At 58.5% G+C, this 14,301-nt stretch overlaps 1 protein-coding gene across 1 annotated transcript in view; it reads left to right on the top strand.

Annotated features, from left to right (window-relative positions):
- The window catches only part of HTT (huntingtin), a 200,139-nt gene that overhangs the window by 163,886 nt on the left and 21,952 nt on the right, over nucleotides 1-14,301 (top strand). Inside the window, 5 exon segments of the mRNA XM_029061948.2 lie at nucleotides 2,046-2,128; nucleotides 2,949-3,079; nucleotides 3,190-3,319; nucleotides 6,136-6,291; nucleotides 13,344-13,534. Of these exon segments, the coding sequence (XP_028917781.1) occupies nucleotides 2,046-2,128; nucleotides 2,949-3,079; nucleotides 3,190-3,319; nucleotides 6,136-6,291; nucleotides 13,344-13,534 (691 nt within the window).

The following is a 14,301-nucleotide window of genomic DNA, read 5'->3' as shown; positions in this document are numbered from 1 at the left end:
TTGTGTCTTCCCCAGCGCTTAGAACAGTGCTCTGCACATAGTAAGCGCTTAACAAATACCAACATTATTAAAATCCCGAGGCCAGGGACTGTATCTCTCAAGTGTATCGTATCGCGCTCTCCCAAGGCAGTCCGCTCCGAGTGTCCGATGAAGAACCTCTCGGTTTGGGTTAAATACTCAATAAGAAATTTTCCCTCTGCCAGGAAAACCTCAGCAGGATGTGTAGAACCCCTTTTTCTGTGTCCTCATCCCCCCGAGAGAAGGACCAATCAACCTGTGGTATACATTGAGCATTTCCTGGGTGCCGAGCACTGTAATAATAATTATGATTACTATGGTATTTCTTAAGTGCTTACTCTGTGCCAAGCACCGTACTAAGGCGCTGGGATGGATACAAGCAAATTGTACTGGACGCAGTCTCTGTCCCACGTGGGGCTCAAAGTCTCAATCCCCATTCGACAGGTGAGGGAACGGAGGCCCAGAGGAGTGAGGCGGCTTTCCCGAGGTCACACAGCCGACAAGTGGCAGAGCTGGGATTTGAACCCATGATCTTCTGGCTCCCAGGCCCGGGCTCTTCCCACCGTGCCGTTCCTCTGTACTGAACGCTGGGGAGAGTCCGGTTCGGCTGGGAGGATTTGAAGACTGGGCGCAGGAATCGTTGGTCGTTCGGGCAGTGACACTCACCCTCTGTCGTCTCTGCCCGTCCGCTTCCCACTTGGGCAGCGGACGTCACGGAAGGCACTTGTTCAGGTGTAGAGAAGCAGCGTGGCTCAGTGGAAAGAGCCCGGGTTTGAGAGTCAGAGGTCACGGGTTCGAATCCCAGCTCTGCCACCTGTCAGCTGTGTGACTGTGGGCGAGTCACTTCCCTCCTCTGGGCTTCAGGTACCTCATCTGGAAAATGGCGATGAGGACTGTGAGCCCCACGTGGGACAACCTGATGACCCTGTATCTACCCCAGCGCTTAAAACAGTGCTCGGCACATAGTAAGCGCTTAACAAATGCCAACATTATTAGATAGGGTGAGCAGCCGGTAGGCCCCTTCTCCCAAACGTTCTGTGGTTCTGTAAAAACGGAACTGCCTCGTAACGGGGTGCCAGATCCAAGAAGCAGTGGTATTTATGGACCACTTACCGTGTGCAGAACGCTGTACTAAGCACTTGGAAGAATCCAGTACTATAAAAGATGGAGAGGAAGGAGCATAATGTCGAGATGCGTAGGAAGAACCGATAGGATTTGGTGACAGATCGAATACGCGGACTGTAGGAGAGAGATGAGTTGAGTATGGGGTTGTGAGATGGGGAGGCGGGCGGTGCCGTCTTCAGGGATGGGGAAAGTCTGGAGGAGGAAAGGTTTGGGTGGAAAGATGAGGAGCTCCGTTTTGGACTTGGGAGATCTGAGCTGTCGGCGGGACATCGAGGTAGATATGCCCCGGAGGCAGAAGGGAAGGCGAGGCTGCAGAGGAGGAGAGCGATCAGGGTCGGAGAGGTGGATTTGGGAATCATCTGCGAAGAGACGGTAGTTGAAGCCGGGGGAGCGGATGAGCTCTCCGAGGGAATGGCCGGAGGCGAAGACATGAAGGGGACCCAAAATTGAACCTTGAGGGACCCCCCCCGTTAGGTTAGGAGGAGCCCGGAAAGGAGACGGAGAACGAGCGGCCAGGGAGGTGAGAAGAGAACCAGGAGAGGACGGTGTCGATGAAGCCGAGGTCGGAGAACGTTTCCAGGAGAAAGGGGGTGGTCCACGGCGTCGAAGGCAGCCGAGAGGTCGAGGAGAATTAGGTTGGAGTAGAGGCCGTTGGATCTGGCCAGAAGGTCATTGATGGCCGTAGAGAGGGCGGTTTCCGTGGAGTGAAGGGGGCAGAGGGAGGGAATTGGAGGAGGGGGAGGGGAGCCGGTGGGTGTAAACAACTGAAAATCTGGACCGCTTCACGCGGTTTCGGTCAGTATGAAGAAAAAGAGTCCCACCGAGACGTAGCGTTCTCCGTCGATTCTGAGGTAGATCGGAGGTCGCGTTAGATTTGAGGTTTAACCGGACATTCTTCTTAGGTGCCCTGATCAGCCACGAGAAACTCCTCCTGCAGATCAACCCGGAGCGAGAAATCGGAAACATGAGCTATAAGCTCGGACAGGTTTGTCCCCGTTCCCCCTCCCGGGCCGCGATTCGCCCAGAGCCGGGTGCTGCGTGCGTGTGGGTGTGCCCCCCTCCCGCCCCCGGGAAAGACGCCCCTCCGTTCGGGGGGGTGCCCGGGCCCTAGGCCCGCAGCGACGCGAGACGGCGCCTCCCCGGACACGACGCGGCCGGAACGTTTCCTCCAGGTGGGCCGACCTGCCCCGGGGGCTCCGCTCCGGGATTGCCGGGAACGGCCGTTGTCCCTCGGCCGTGACTTTCGTGGATTGGGGGGGGGCCGGGGGGGGAGGGGAGCCGAGGAGGTCCCCCCCCCAAAACTGAGGAGGCGGAGGATTCAGCGTAGTGCTAGGAAATCCGGGGGGAGCTGGAGGTGGATTGCTCTCCCTCACCCTCTCCTCCCCCGGTTCCCTCCCCGTCTCCTGCCCTTCCCCGTCCCCTCCCCATCCTCTCCCTTTCCTTCCCCCCTTCCTCCCCCTCGCCTTCCTCCCCTTGCAGAGGATATTTGTCCCGGAGCCGCCGCGAGTACGGAGAGGCCCGGCCAGGGGCAGACCCTCCGTCCTGCCGGGCGGTCCCCCGCTTCGGGGCCGGGCCGCCCCTTCACCCGCCCCGTGGGCTTGTTTTCGGGGGGGTGTCCCGAGCTCAAGGCAGACGCGACAGTGGAGCCTTCCAAGATGCCTCCCCCTCCCCTCCTTGCCCCGGTTGCCGGCGGCGCCCTCCACGTCCGGCGGGTCCGCTCTCCCTGGTCCCCTCCCGTGGGCCCCGGCCCCCGGAAACGATACGGGAGGGTCGGCCCTCCGGCCGACGGACCTTTGACGTTTCAGGTGTCCATCCACTCCATCTGGCTGGGCAACAACATCACCCCCCTGCGGGAGGAAGAGTGGGACGAAGACGAAGAGGACGAGGGCGACCCCCCGGCCCCCTCGTCGCCCCCCAACTCCCCCCTCAACTCCAGGTCTCGTGCCGTTTGGCCGGGCGGACGGCGGGCGGGCCGCGGGAGGCGGGGTCGCGGCCGAAGCGCTCAGGCTCAGCACGTCCCCGACCCCCGATTCTCTCCCTCCTCAGGAAGCATCGGGCCGGAGTGGACATACATTCCTGCTCTCAGTTTCTGCTGGAATTGTACAGTCAGTGGATACTGCCCTCGAATCCCAACAGGCGGACCCCCGTCATCCTGATCAGTGAGGTGGTGCGATCCGTAAGTCCGCGGAGAGCTCCCGGGGGCGCGAGGCTCGGCCGAAAGCGGGCGGGAAGGGACGACCTTTGCTTCTGAAATGAAGCGGTCCATCAGTCGGTCGATGGGATTGATCGGACGCTTACCGTGCGCGGGGCGCTGTACCGAGCGATCGGGGAGAGTCATTCGTTCATTCGGTAGTATTTATCGAGCGCTTACTGTGTGCAGGGCACTGTACTGAGCGCTTGGAATGGACAGTTGGGCAACAGGTAGAGAGAATCCCCGCCCAGTCACGGGCTCACGGTCTAAACGGGGGCTCGCAGTCTATTTCTGTGAAACAGATATGATTTCCATAGATTTGCTGGGAAAACCAACAAAGAGAAAGTGTCAGGTCTACGTCGATGTAAACAGAAAGTACAAGTCATGAGTTTCAACTCCTGAAATTGCCTCCATCATGGTTTCGCATCTGTAGGCTGAAAAACTGACTTTAAAGCTCTATGTCAAGGTCTTGGGCTCCCCTCAAATACAGATTTGCAGCAGGTTGCCATTATGAGGCGGCAAAACACTTCCGTGACGCAGTTTGTAGTCCCAAATGAAGAAGATGATCACGGATCCCCTGAATTGGTTCCATTTGATTCCATTCCACGCGTTGATTCCATGTATTCGCCTCGATTCCATTTATTCGCCTTGATTCCATTTATCAGTGGAAAGAGCATGGGATTGGGAGTCCGAGCTCTGCCACTTGTCAGCTGTGTGACTGTGGGCGGGTCACTTCACTTCTCTCTGCCTCAGTTCCCTCATCTGTAAAATGGGGATGAAGACTGGGAGCCTCACGTGGGACGACCTGTTTATCCTGTATCTACCCCAGCACCGAGAACAGTGCTCTGCACGTAGTAAGCGCTTAATAAATACCAACATTACTATCTACTTGCAATAACAACTGTGCTGTTTGCTGAGCACTGTACTAAGCGCTGGGGCGGGTAGAAGATCATCGGCCTCTGAAAGGGGCTCACAATCTCAGTAGGAGGGAGGACAGGCTTTGAATTCCCATTCTGCAGATGAGGGAACTGAGGCACAGAGAATTCAGGTGACATGCTCTAGGTCACAGCAGGTACGTGACAGAGACTGGATGGAAAAGCAGCGTGGCTCAGTGGAAATAGCACGGGCTTTGGAGTCAGAGGTCATGGGTTCGGATCCCGGCTCGGCCACTGGTCAGCTGGGGGACTTTGGGCAAGTCACTTCTCTTCTCGGTGCCTCAGTTCCCTCATCTGGAAAATGGGGATGAAGACCGTGAGCCCCACGTGGGACAACCTGGTTCCCCTGTGTCTCCCCCGGCGCTTAGAACGGTGCTCGGCACACAGTGAGCGCGTAACAAATACCAATGTCATTATTATTAGAACTCTGAGCTTCTGACCCCCAGGCCTGAGACCCTTCCACTAGGCCACGCTGCTTCCCATGTGCCCAAGGAGAAAATATTCATGCCTCATTGAGTGTTTTTCTCCACTTTTGCAGCTCCCCGGCAGGAGTTTCGTTCATTCATTCAATCGTATTTATTGAGCGCTTACCGTGCGCGGAGCACCGTACTAAACGCTTGGAACGTGCAGTTCAGCAATAAAGAGAGACCGTCTCTGTCCACAGCCGACTTAGAGTCCAGAAGTCCCACTTGTCGGCTGTGGGACTTAACCTCTCTGTGTTTCAGCTCCTTCGTCTGTAAAGTGGGGGCTGATAACGATAATAATTATTAAATAATTAAAGCCGCGTGGCTCAGTGGAAAGAGCCCGGGCTTGGGAGTCAGAGGTCATGGGTTTGAATCCCGACTCTGCCACTTGTCAGCTGGGTGAACTGTGGGCAAGTCACTTCACTGCTCTGTGCCTCAGTTACCTCCTCTGTAAAATGGGGATTAACTCTGAGCCTCACGTGGGACGACCTGATGACCCTGTATACCCCAGTGCTTATACCCAGCGCTCTGCACGTAGTAAGCGCTTCACAGATGCCAAAATTATTATTATGAGGAGTTTAAGTGCTTACTACGTGCCAGGCACTGCATTGAGCCTTGGGGGTGGATAAAAGCAAATCAGCCCCTCGTTGGGCAGGGATTGTCTCTCTCTGTTGCCGGAGCGCTTAGTACGGTGCTCTGCACATAGGAAGCGCTCAATAAATACTGTTGAATGAATGAAAGAGTGCAAATGAGGCACAGAGAAGCGAAGACCGGGAGCCTCGTGGGGGACGGGGACTGCGTCCGGCCCGAGCGCTTACCTTGTACCTCCCCCAGTGCTCAGAACGGAGCTCGGCACGTAGTAGGCGCTTGATAAATAATGATAATAATGATAACGTTGGTGTTTGTTAAGCGCTTACTATGTGCCGAGCACCGTTCTGAGCGCTGGGGTGGGCACAGGGGAATCAGGTGGTCCCACGTGGGGCTCACGGTCTTAATCCCCATTTGACAGATGAGGGAACTGAGGCACCGAGAAGTGAAGTGACTTGTCCAGAGTCCCCCAGCGGACGAGTGGGCCGGCCGGGATTCGAACCCGTGACCTCCGACTCCCAAACCCGTGCTCCTTCCGCTGAGCCGCGCTGCTTCTCAATAACGCCATTATCATTACCCCGTACCTACCCCGGCACTCAGCAGAGTGCCCGGCGCGGGGTCAGCGCTCACGGGGTCCGTTTAAAAGAGATCAGCGGGCCGGGCCCGATCCCCGGCCCCGCCTCCGGACGAGAAGACGGCCCGCCACCCAGACGCCGTCGGGTTTTCGCGACGGGGGCCCGGCTGCTCAGCCGCGTCGCGTCCGTCTCCGCCTCCCTTCCCCTCGTCCCCTCCTCCCTCCCCCCGCCCCCCGCAGCTCCTGGCCGTGTCGGACCTGTTCACCGAGAGGAATCAGTTCGAGACGATGTACGCCACGCTGACGGAGCTGCGGAGGGTCCACCCCGCCGAAGACGAAATCCTCACGCAGTATTTGGTGCCGGCCCTCTGCAAGGCGGCCGCCGTGCTTGGAATGGTAAGGAGGGGCGAGGCGGGCCCCCCGGAGGCCCCCCGCCGTGGAGGGACGCTCCGTCGAGAAGCGGCGGGGCTCGGGGGCAGACGCCCGGGCTGGGGAGACGGGGCCGCGGGTTCTGATCCCGGCTCCGCCACGCGTCGGCCGTGTGACCGAGGGCGCGTCGCTCCCCTTCTCTGGGCCTCGGCGACCTCATCTGCGAAATGGGGATGAAGACCGGGAGCCTCGCGAGGGACAGCCCGATGGCCCCGTATCTCCCCCAGCGCTTAGAACGGTGCTCTGCGCAGAGTAAGCGCTTAACAGATACCAACGTTATTAGTCCCGGCCCCGCCGCCCGTCAGCTGGGTGACTCTGGGCGCCTCGCTTCACTTCTCTGGGCCTCAGGGACCTCATCTGGAAAATGGGGATGAAGACCGGGAGCCCCACGGGGGCCAACCTGATCACCCTGTATCTCCCCCAGCGCTTAGAACGGTGCTGGGCACATAGTAAGTGCTTAACAGATACCATCGTTAATATTATCGTTATTAGTATTCATTCAGTCGGTCGTATTTACCGAGCCCTTACTGTGTGCGGAGCACTGTACCGAGCGTTCGGGAGAGCGCCAGACAAAAATAAACGTTGACATTCCCTGCCCACAACGAGCTTACGGTCTCGAGGACGAGCTGAGCATTTACTGTGCGCCGAGCACTGTACTAAGCGCTTGGGAGACTCCGGCAGCGTGGCTTAGTGGCTGGAGCCCGGGCCTGGGAGTCAGGTGGTCATGGGTTCTAATCCCGGCCCCGCCGCTCGTCTGCCGGGTGATCTAGGGAGAGTCACTTTCGCTTCTAGGCCTCGGTTCCCTCATCTGGAAAATGGGGCTTGAGGACACTCTGAGCCCTCTGGGGGACAGGGAGTGCGTTCAGTCCATTTATCTTGCGTCTACCCCAGCCCTTAGAAGAGTGCCTGGCACATAATAAGCGCTTAAACACTAAAATCATTTTCATCATCATTATTATGAATTTGATCGCGTTGATGAACATCTTCAACGTGGCTCAGTGGAAAGAGCCCGGGCATGGGAGTCAAAAGTCATGGGTTCAAATCGCGGCTCGGCCGCCTGTCGGCTGTGTGACTTTGGGCGAGTCACTTCACCGGGCCTCAGCGACCTCACCTGGAAAATGGGGATGTAGACTGGGAGCCCCACGGGGGACAACCTGATCACCTCGTATCTAACCTCCCAGCGCTTAGAACGGTGCTCTGCACGTAGCGCTCAACAAACGTCACTATCTGGAAAACACTTCCGCGGAGCCAGGGCCGGAGTAGGTTAGGTAATCAGCCGGGACACCGTCCGTCCCCGACCCGCCCAGGAGTCGCAGTCGAAGTAGGAGGCAGAACGGGTATTGGATCCCCCTTTTACGGATGAGGAAGCTGAGGCCCAGAGAAGTGACTCCCCCAAGGTCACGTGGCAGAGGGCTTTTGATAAGAATAATAATAATAACAATTTTAAGAAAGGCCCCCGACTCCATTTTGGGATGGGTTACAAGTTCCGGAGCCTCACGGGGGGAGTTTGCGGCTCATCTAGAGACAGAAACGGGAGAGCGAGAAGCAGTGTGGCCTGATGGCTAGAGCCCGGGTCTGGGAGTCGGAGGACTTGGGTTCTAAATCCGGCTCCACCCCTCTGTTCCCCCCTTTTTGGTGATATTTGTCAACGATCAAAATAATTATCCATTCATTCAGTAGTATTTATTGAGCGCTTACTATGTGCGCAGCACTGGACTAAGCGCTTGGAATGGACAAATGTACAATTATGGGCCTTGGTGAGTGCTCACTATGTGCCAAGCACTGTTTTAAGCGCACTTTTTAAGTACAAGTTGAAATCAGGTTGGACGCAGTACCCGTCCCACATTCGTTCGTTCATTCAGTCGTATTGAGCGCTTCTTGTGTGCAGAGCACTGCACTGAGCGCTGGGGAAAGTACACTGTAACAGTAAACCGTGGGAGATAATGATGATGTTGCCGTTCAGCGCTCGCCATGTGTGAAGCACTGTTCTAAGCGTTGGGGAGGATACAAGGTGATCGGGTTGTCCCACGTAGGGCTCACGGTCTTCATCCCCATTGGGCAGGTGAGGTAACCGAGGCCCAGAGAAGTGAAGTGGCTTTCATTCATTCATTCCGTAGTATTTATTGAGCGCTTACCATGTACTGCTGGAGAAGCAGCGTGGCTCAGTAGAAAGAGCCCGGGCTTGGGAGTTCAGAGGTCGTGGGTTCTAATCCCGGCTCTGCCACTTCTCAGCTGGGTGACTTTGGGCAAGTCACTTCACTTCTCTGTGCCTCAGTTACTCCCATCTGTAAAATGGGGATGAAGACTGGGAGCCCCAAGAGGGACAACCTAATGACTTAGCACCTGCCCTGCGCTTAGAACAGTGCTTGGCACGTAGTGAGCGCTTAACAGATACCAACATTATTATGTGCAGAGCACTGTACTAAGCGCTTGGAATGTACAGTTAGGCAACAGATACAGTCCCTGCCCAGTGACGGGCTTACAGTCTAATCGGGGGAGACAGATTGCCCGGGGTCCCACAGCAGACAAGTGGCGGAGCCGGGATTCGAACCCACGGCCCCCGACTCCCAAGCCCGGGCCTCTTCCCACTGCGCCACGCTGCTTCTCTAAAGCACTCGCTCTGTGCCGAGCACTGTTCTAGACACCGGGTGGACACCGTCCCCGTCCCTCCTGGGGCTCGCAGTCGAGGTAGGAGGGAGGAGGATTTAATCCCCGTTTCAGTCGTCGAAACCGAGGCACGGAGAAGCGAAATCACTCCCCCGAGGTCACACAGCAGACGAGCGGCGGCGCCGGGATTAGAACCCGGGTCTTTCTGACTGCCAGGCCTGCGCTCTTCCCACTGGGCCACACTGCTCCCCGCCTGTGGGCCGTGTGACCGTGGGCCAGTCACGTCACCTCTCGGGGCCTCGGTTCCCTCATCTGGAAGACGGGGATGAAGACCGTGAGCCCCACGTGGAACGGGGACCGCATCCGAGCCCTTAGTACAGTGCTCCGCACACAGTAAGCGCCCGATAAAGACCGTCGAGGGAATGGATGAATGAATCCAACCTGAGTGGCCCGTATCTACCTCAGTGCGCAGTACGGCGCCTGGCACCTAGTAAGCTCGTAACAGATACCGTGTAAAAAAAAAAAAAAAGAAATCCATGGAAAGACTGTGGCTTTTCTTCTGTGAGAACATTTATCCTCAAATTGTCCCCCCTCCGGCTCTTTCCCGGACCTCCTCAAAAGCAGCCGAGCTTGCAACGGGGCGGCGGGGGGGGGGGGGGGGGGGGGGGGGGGCCCCTCTTTTCTTTGTGGGAGATTTCGGCTGCGTAATTGAAATCGTCTTCTACGCGGGTCCCCAAACCCCGAGGCCGTAGCGGCCGAGCCCATAAATCAAAGAAATGAGTAGACTCGGCCGGGAACGACGACGCAGGGAGCGCCTCTCCGAATAAACACCCCCAGAGCCAGTGATTTGGTAGGGGGCCGGCGGGTGCGCGGGAGGGGGGAGCGTCCGAGCGTAGAACCGATCTTCCCCTCCCTCACCGTGCTCGACGGGCGCCAGGCCCTTTAGCCTCTTGGCGGCGGGGGAGGGATCCTCTTCGAAATTCCACCCCGTTGGATTTTCCGCTTCGGGTGCGAAATATTCGGAGCGAAGGTCTCCCAGAAGGGCTGCGGAAGGAGAAGGGGATCGGGGGAATCGGAGTAATAATAATAATAACGTTGGTATTCGTTAAGCGCAGAGCACCGTTCTAAGCGCTGCCGTAGATACGAGGGAATCAGGTTGTCCCACGTGGGGCTCCCAGTCTGGGCCTCAGTGACCCCGTCTGGAAAATGGGGATTAAGACTGTGAGCCTCACGTGGTCCGACCTGATGGCCCTGTATCTCCCCCAGCGCTTAGGACAGCGCTCTGCACCTAGTAAGCGCTTAACAAATGCCAACGCTGTGATCGTCCCCATTTGGCAGATGAGGTCGACTGAGGCACAGAGAAGCGAAGTGACTTGCCCACAGTCACACAGCTGACAAGTGGCAGAGCCGGGATTTAGATACAGGGTCATCGGGTTGTCCCACGTGAGGCTCACGGGCCTCATCCCCATTTTCCAGATGAGGTCACTGAGGCCCAGAGAAGCGAAGTGACTTACAGTCAGCTGACGAGTGGCAGAGCCGGGATTTAGATACAGGGTCATCGGGGTGTCCCACGTGAGGCTCACGGGCCTCATCCCCATTTTCCAGATGAGGTCACTGAGGCCCAGAGAAGCGAGGTGACTTGCCCCTAGTCGCAGCTGACAAGTGGCAGAGCCGGGATACGAACCGGCGACCTCCGACTCCCGAGCCCGGGCTCTTCCCGCGCTGAGTAGACGGTGCCCATCTCGGGCGGTGGGGGGGGGGGGGGGCGAGGCGGGGACCCCCTTCTCCCTCCGGCCTCGACCCCACCGTGGCCGAGGCTTCTGGGAACCGTCTTGGCCCGTTAGCTCTGGCAGCGTGAGAGAACGGAGGGGAGAAGAGAAACTCGGAAGCTCGTCCTCTAGACGGCAGTAAGAATAAGGTTATTTGTTAAGCTCTTACTCTGTGCCAGGCACTGTCCTGAGCACTGGGGTGGATACCGGCAGGTTGGATCGGACGCGGTTCCGGTCCCGCGTGCGGCTCACAGGCTTCATCCCCGTTTTACAGATGAGGTCACTGAAGCACAGAGAAGCGAAACGACTCGGCCCAGGCCACAGGGCAGACAGGTGAAGCGGCGCGGCCCGGTGGAAAGAGCCCCGGCCGGGGAGTCAGGGGTCACGGGTTCCAATCCCGGCTCTGCCGCTTGTCGGCTGGGTGACCGAGGGCAAGTCACTTCTCCGGGCCTCAGCGACCCCATCCGTACAATGGGGATGAGGACTGGGAGCCCCACGTGGGACAACCCGATGACCCTGTATCCTCCCCCAGCGCTTAGAACAGTGCTCGGCAAGTTGTAAGCGCTTAACAAATACCAACGTTATCATTATTGTTAAGCGGTGGAGCTGGGATTAGAACCCACGACCTTCTGACTCCCAGGCCCTGCTCCGTCCACTCCGCCGAGCCGCTCCTCTGAGCTCACTGTGGGCAGGGAATGTTTCCGCTGGTATTTTGTCCTCTCCCAAGTGCTTGGTGCAGGCTTTGCACGCAGGAAGCGCTCAATAAATACGACTGGATGAGTGAATGAACTTGGAGGGGAAGAGGGAGGGGGGAGGGAGCTGGAGTTGGGAGGAAAGCGGCCAGGGAGGTTCCACCTCTCCTCGCCCCCGCCGGGCTCCGGAGACCCAGAGGACGAGCCGTCGGGCCACCCCGCTCCCACCCACCCCCGCCAAGAAATGAATTGGGGTATTTGCTAAGCGCCTACTATATGCAAAGCCCTGTTCTGAGCGTACAAGGGGATGAGGTTGTCCCACGTGGGGCTCACAGTCTTCATTCCCATTTTCCAGATGAGGGAACCGAGGCCCAGAGAGGTGAAGTGACTCGCCCGAGGTCACACAGCTGGCAGGGGGCGGAGCCGGGATTAGAACCCGTGACCTCTGACTCCCGAGCCCGGGCTCTTGCCACTGAGCCACGCTGCTTCTCGAGAAGCCGGGAGGGAGGAGACGGGGGTGGGGATGGACACCCCAGGAGCAGAACAAAGGGTGGGGGGAGCCGAGGAGCCCCTCAAATCCTGGGACGTGGCAACTCCCGGCCGCCCGTCGCCTGCTCACGTGTAGCTCCGGAGTCCTCTGCTGATGATGATAACGATGCGCTTACTATGTGCCGAGCACTGTTCTAAGCACTGGGGTAGGTCCAAGGCTATCAGGTTGTCCCATGTGGGGCTTGCAGTCTGGAGAAGCTTGAGAAGCAGCGTGGCTCAGCGGAAAGAGGCCGGGCTTGGGAGTCAGAGGTCATGGGTTCGATTCCCGGCTCTGCCACTCGTCGGCTGGGTGACCGTGGGCGAGTCGCTTCGCTTCTCTGGGCCTCGGTGACCTCATCTGGAAAATGGGGATTAACCGGGAGCCTCACGTGGGACGACCCGATGACCCCGTATCTCCCCCAGCGCCTACAACAGGGCTCGGCACATAGCGCTTAACAGATACCAACGTTGTTGTTATCATTAGTCCCCATTTGACAGATGAGGTCACCGACGCCCAGAGAAGCGAAGGGACTCGCCCAAGGTCACAGAGCTGACAAGAGGCAGAGCGGGGAGTTTAGAACCCACGACCTCTGACTCCCAAGCCCGGGCTCTTTCCACTGAGCCACGCTGCTTCAGACTGCGAGCTCGTTGCGGGCGGGGATTGTCGCTCTTTATTGCTGCGTTGTACCTTCCCAACCGCTTAGTACAGTGCTCTGCACGCCCTAAACGCTCAGTAGATACGACTGAATGATGAATGGAGCCGGAACGACCGGTGCTCCCGCTGGGGGTACCTCCGGGCACCCGGCCCGGGCGCCGCGCTCCCCTCGCCCCCCGGGAGAGAAGCAACGCGACCTAGTGGGTGGAGCCCGGGCCTGGGACTCAGAAGGACCTGGGTTCTAATCCCGGCCCCGCCACACGTCTGCTGTTTCACCTTGGGCAAGTCACTTCCCTCCTCTGGGCCTCGGTTACCTCATCTGTAAAATGGGGATGCAGAGCGGGAGCCCCGTGTGGGACAGGGACTGTATCCTACCTGACTGACTCCTACCTACCCCAGCGCTTCGAACAGTCCTTGGCATGCAGTAAGAGTTAACTGCGTACCTTCATGATTATCGTTATCATCATCATTGTTACTATTAACCCTCCCCGCCCGGGGCCGAGAACCCTCCCTGTGTTCGGTCGTATTTATCGAGCGCTTACCGTGTGCAGAGAGCTGTGCCGAGCGCCGTAGTCCGTGGATCCCCTCCGGTGCGCGGACCCGGGCTCCCCTGGGGGTCGGCTCGAGCCCACGCGGCCGCACGGCGGGGGTGGTCCCCTCGCTTCGAAGGAGCTCCCCCGGCCGGGCGGGGGTCCCCTCCGGGGTGAGCCCGGGGGGCGTCGGAGCGGACGGGCCGGCGGGCTGAGGCCGTGCCCGGGTCGCCCTCAGGACAAAGCGGTAGCCGAGCCGGTCAGCCGCCTGCTGGAGTGGACCCTCCGCAGCACCCACCTGCCCAGCCGGATCGGCGCCCTGCACGGCGTCCTCTACGTCCTCGAGTGTGACCTCCTGGACGACACGGCCAAGCAGCTCATCCCGGCCATCGGCGACTACCTCCTCTCCAACCTCCGGAGCGTCGCCCAGTAAGTGACCCCGCCTCCCGCCCCTTCCCCGTGCCCTCTGACGCACCGCGCCGGGCTCCGGGAGGGGGTTTCTCTCAAAAGCCCCCGGTGGGGGTGGAGGCGGGGTTTCTTTCGCGCTCACTCTGAGCCACGCGCTGTCTTCGGCCCCGGAAGAGAAGTACATTCCGCTTTGACTTCAGTGGGCGTCGGGGGAGAAGTATTTTTCTACTCGAGGATTTCACCCGGTCGTATTTATCGAGCGCTCACTGCGTGCACGGCGCCGTACCGAACGCTTTGGGGGGGTGCAGTACGAGTACCGGAGTACTGATCTGATAATAATAATAATAGTAACGATAGCATTTGTTAAGCGCTTACTGTGTGCAGAGCACTCGTCGGCTCTGTGACTGTGGGCAGGTCACTTCACTTCTCTGTGCCTCAGTTCCCTCATCTGTCAAATGGGGATGAAGACTGTGAGCCTCATGTGGGACAACCGGATGACCCTGAATCTCCCCCAGCGCTTAGAACAGTGCTCCGCACGTAGTAAGCGCTTAACCAATATCACCGTTATCATCATTATTATTATTATTATTATTATTATTACAAGGTGATCAGGTTGTCCCACGTGGGGCTTCCGGTCTTCATCCCCATTCTCCAGATGAGGTCACTGAGGCCCAGACAAGTGAAGCGGCTTGCCCACAGTCACACGGCTGACAAGCGGCTGAGCCGGGATTTGAACCCACGACCTCTGCCTCCCAAGCCCGGGCTCTTTCCACTGAGCCACGCCGCTT

Source organism: Ornithorhynchus anatinus, chromosome 4 (assembly GCF_004115215.2).
Source record: "Ornithorhynchus anatinus isolate Pmale09 chromosome 4, mOrnAna1.pri.v4, whole genome shotgun sequence".
NCBI classification, from domain to species: Eukaryota; Metazoa; Chordata; class Mammalia; order Monotremata; family Ornithorhynchidae; genus Ornithorhynchus; species Ornithorhynchus anatinus.
The sequence above is the reverse complement of the archived record's forward strand: the minus strand, read 5'-3'. Positions and strand labels throughout refer to the sequence as shown.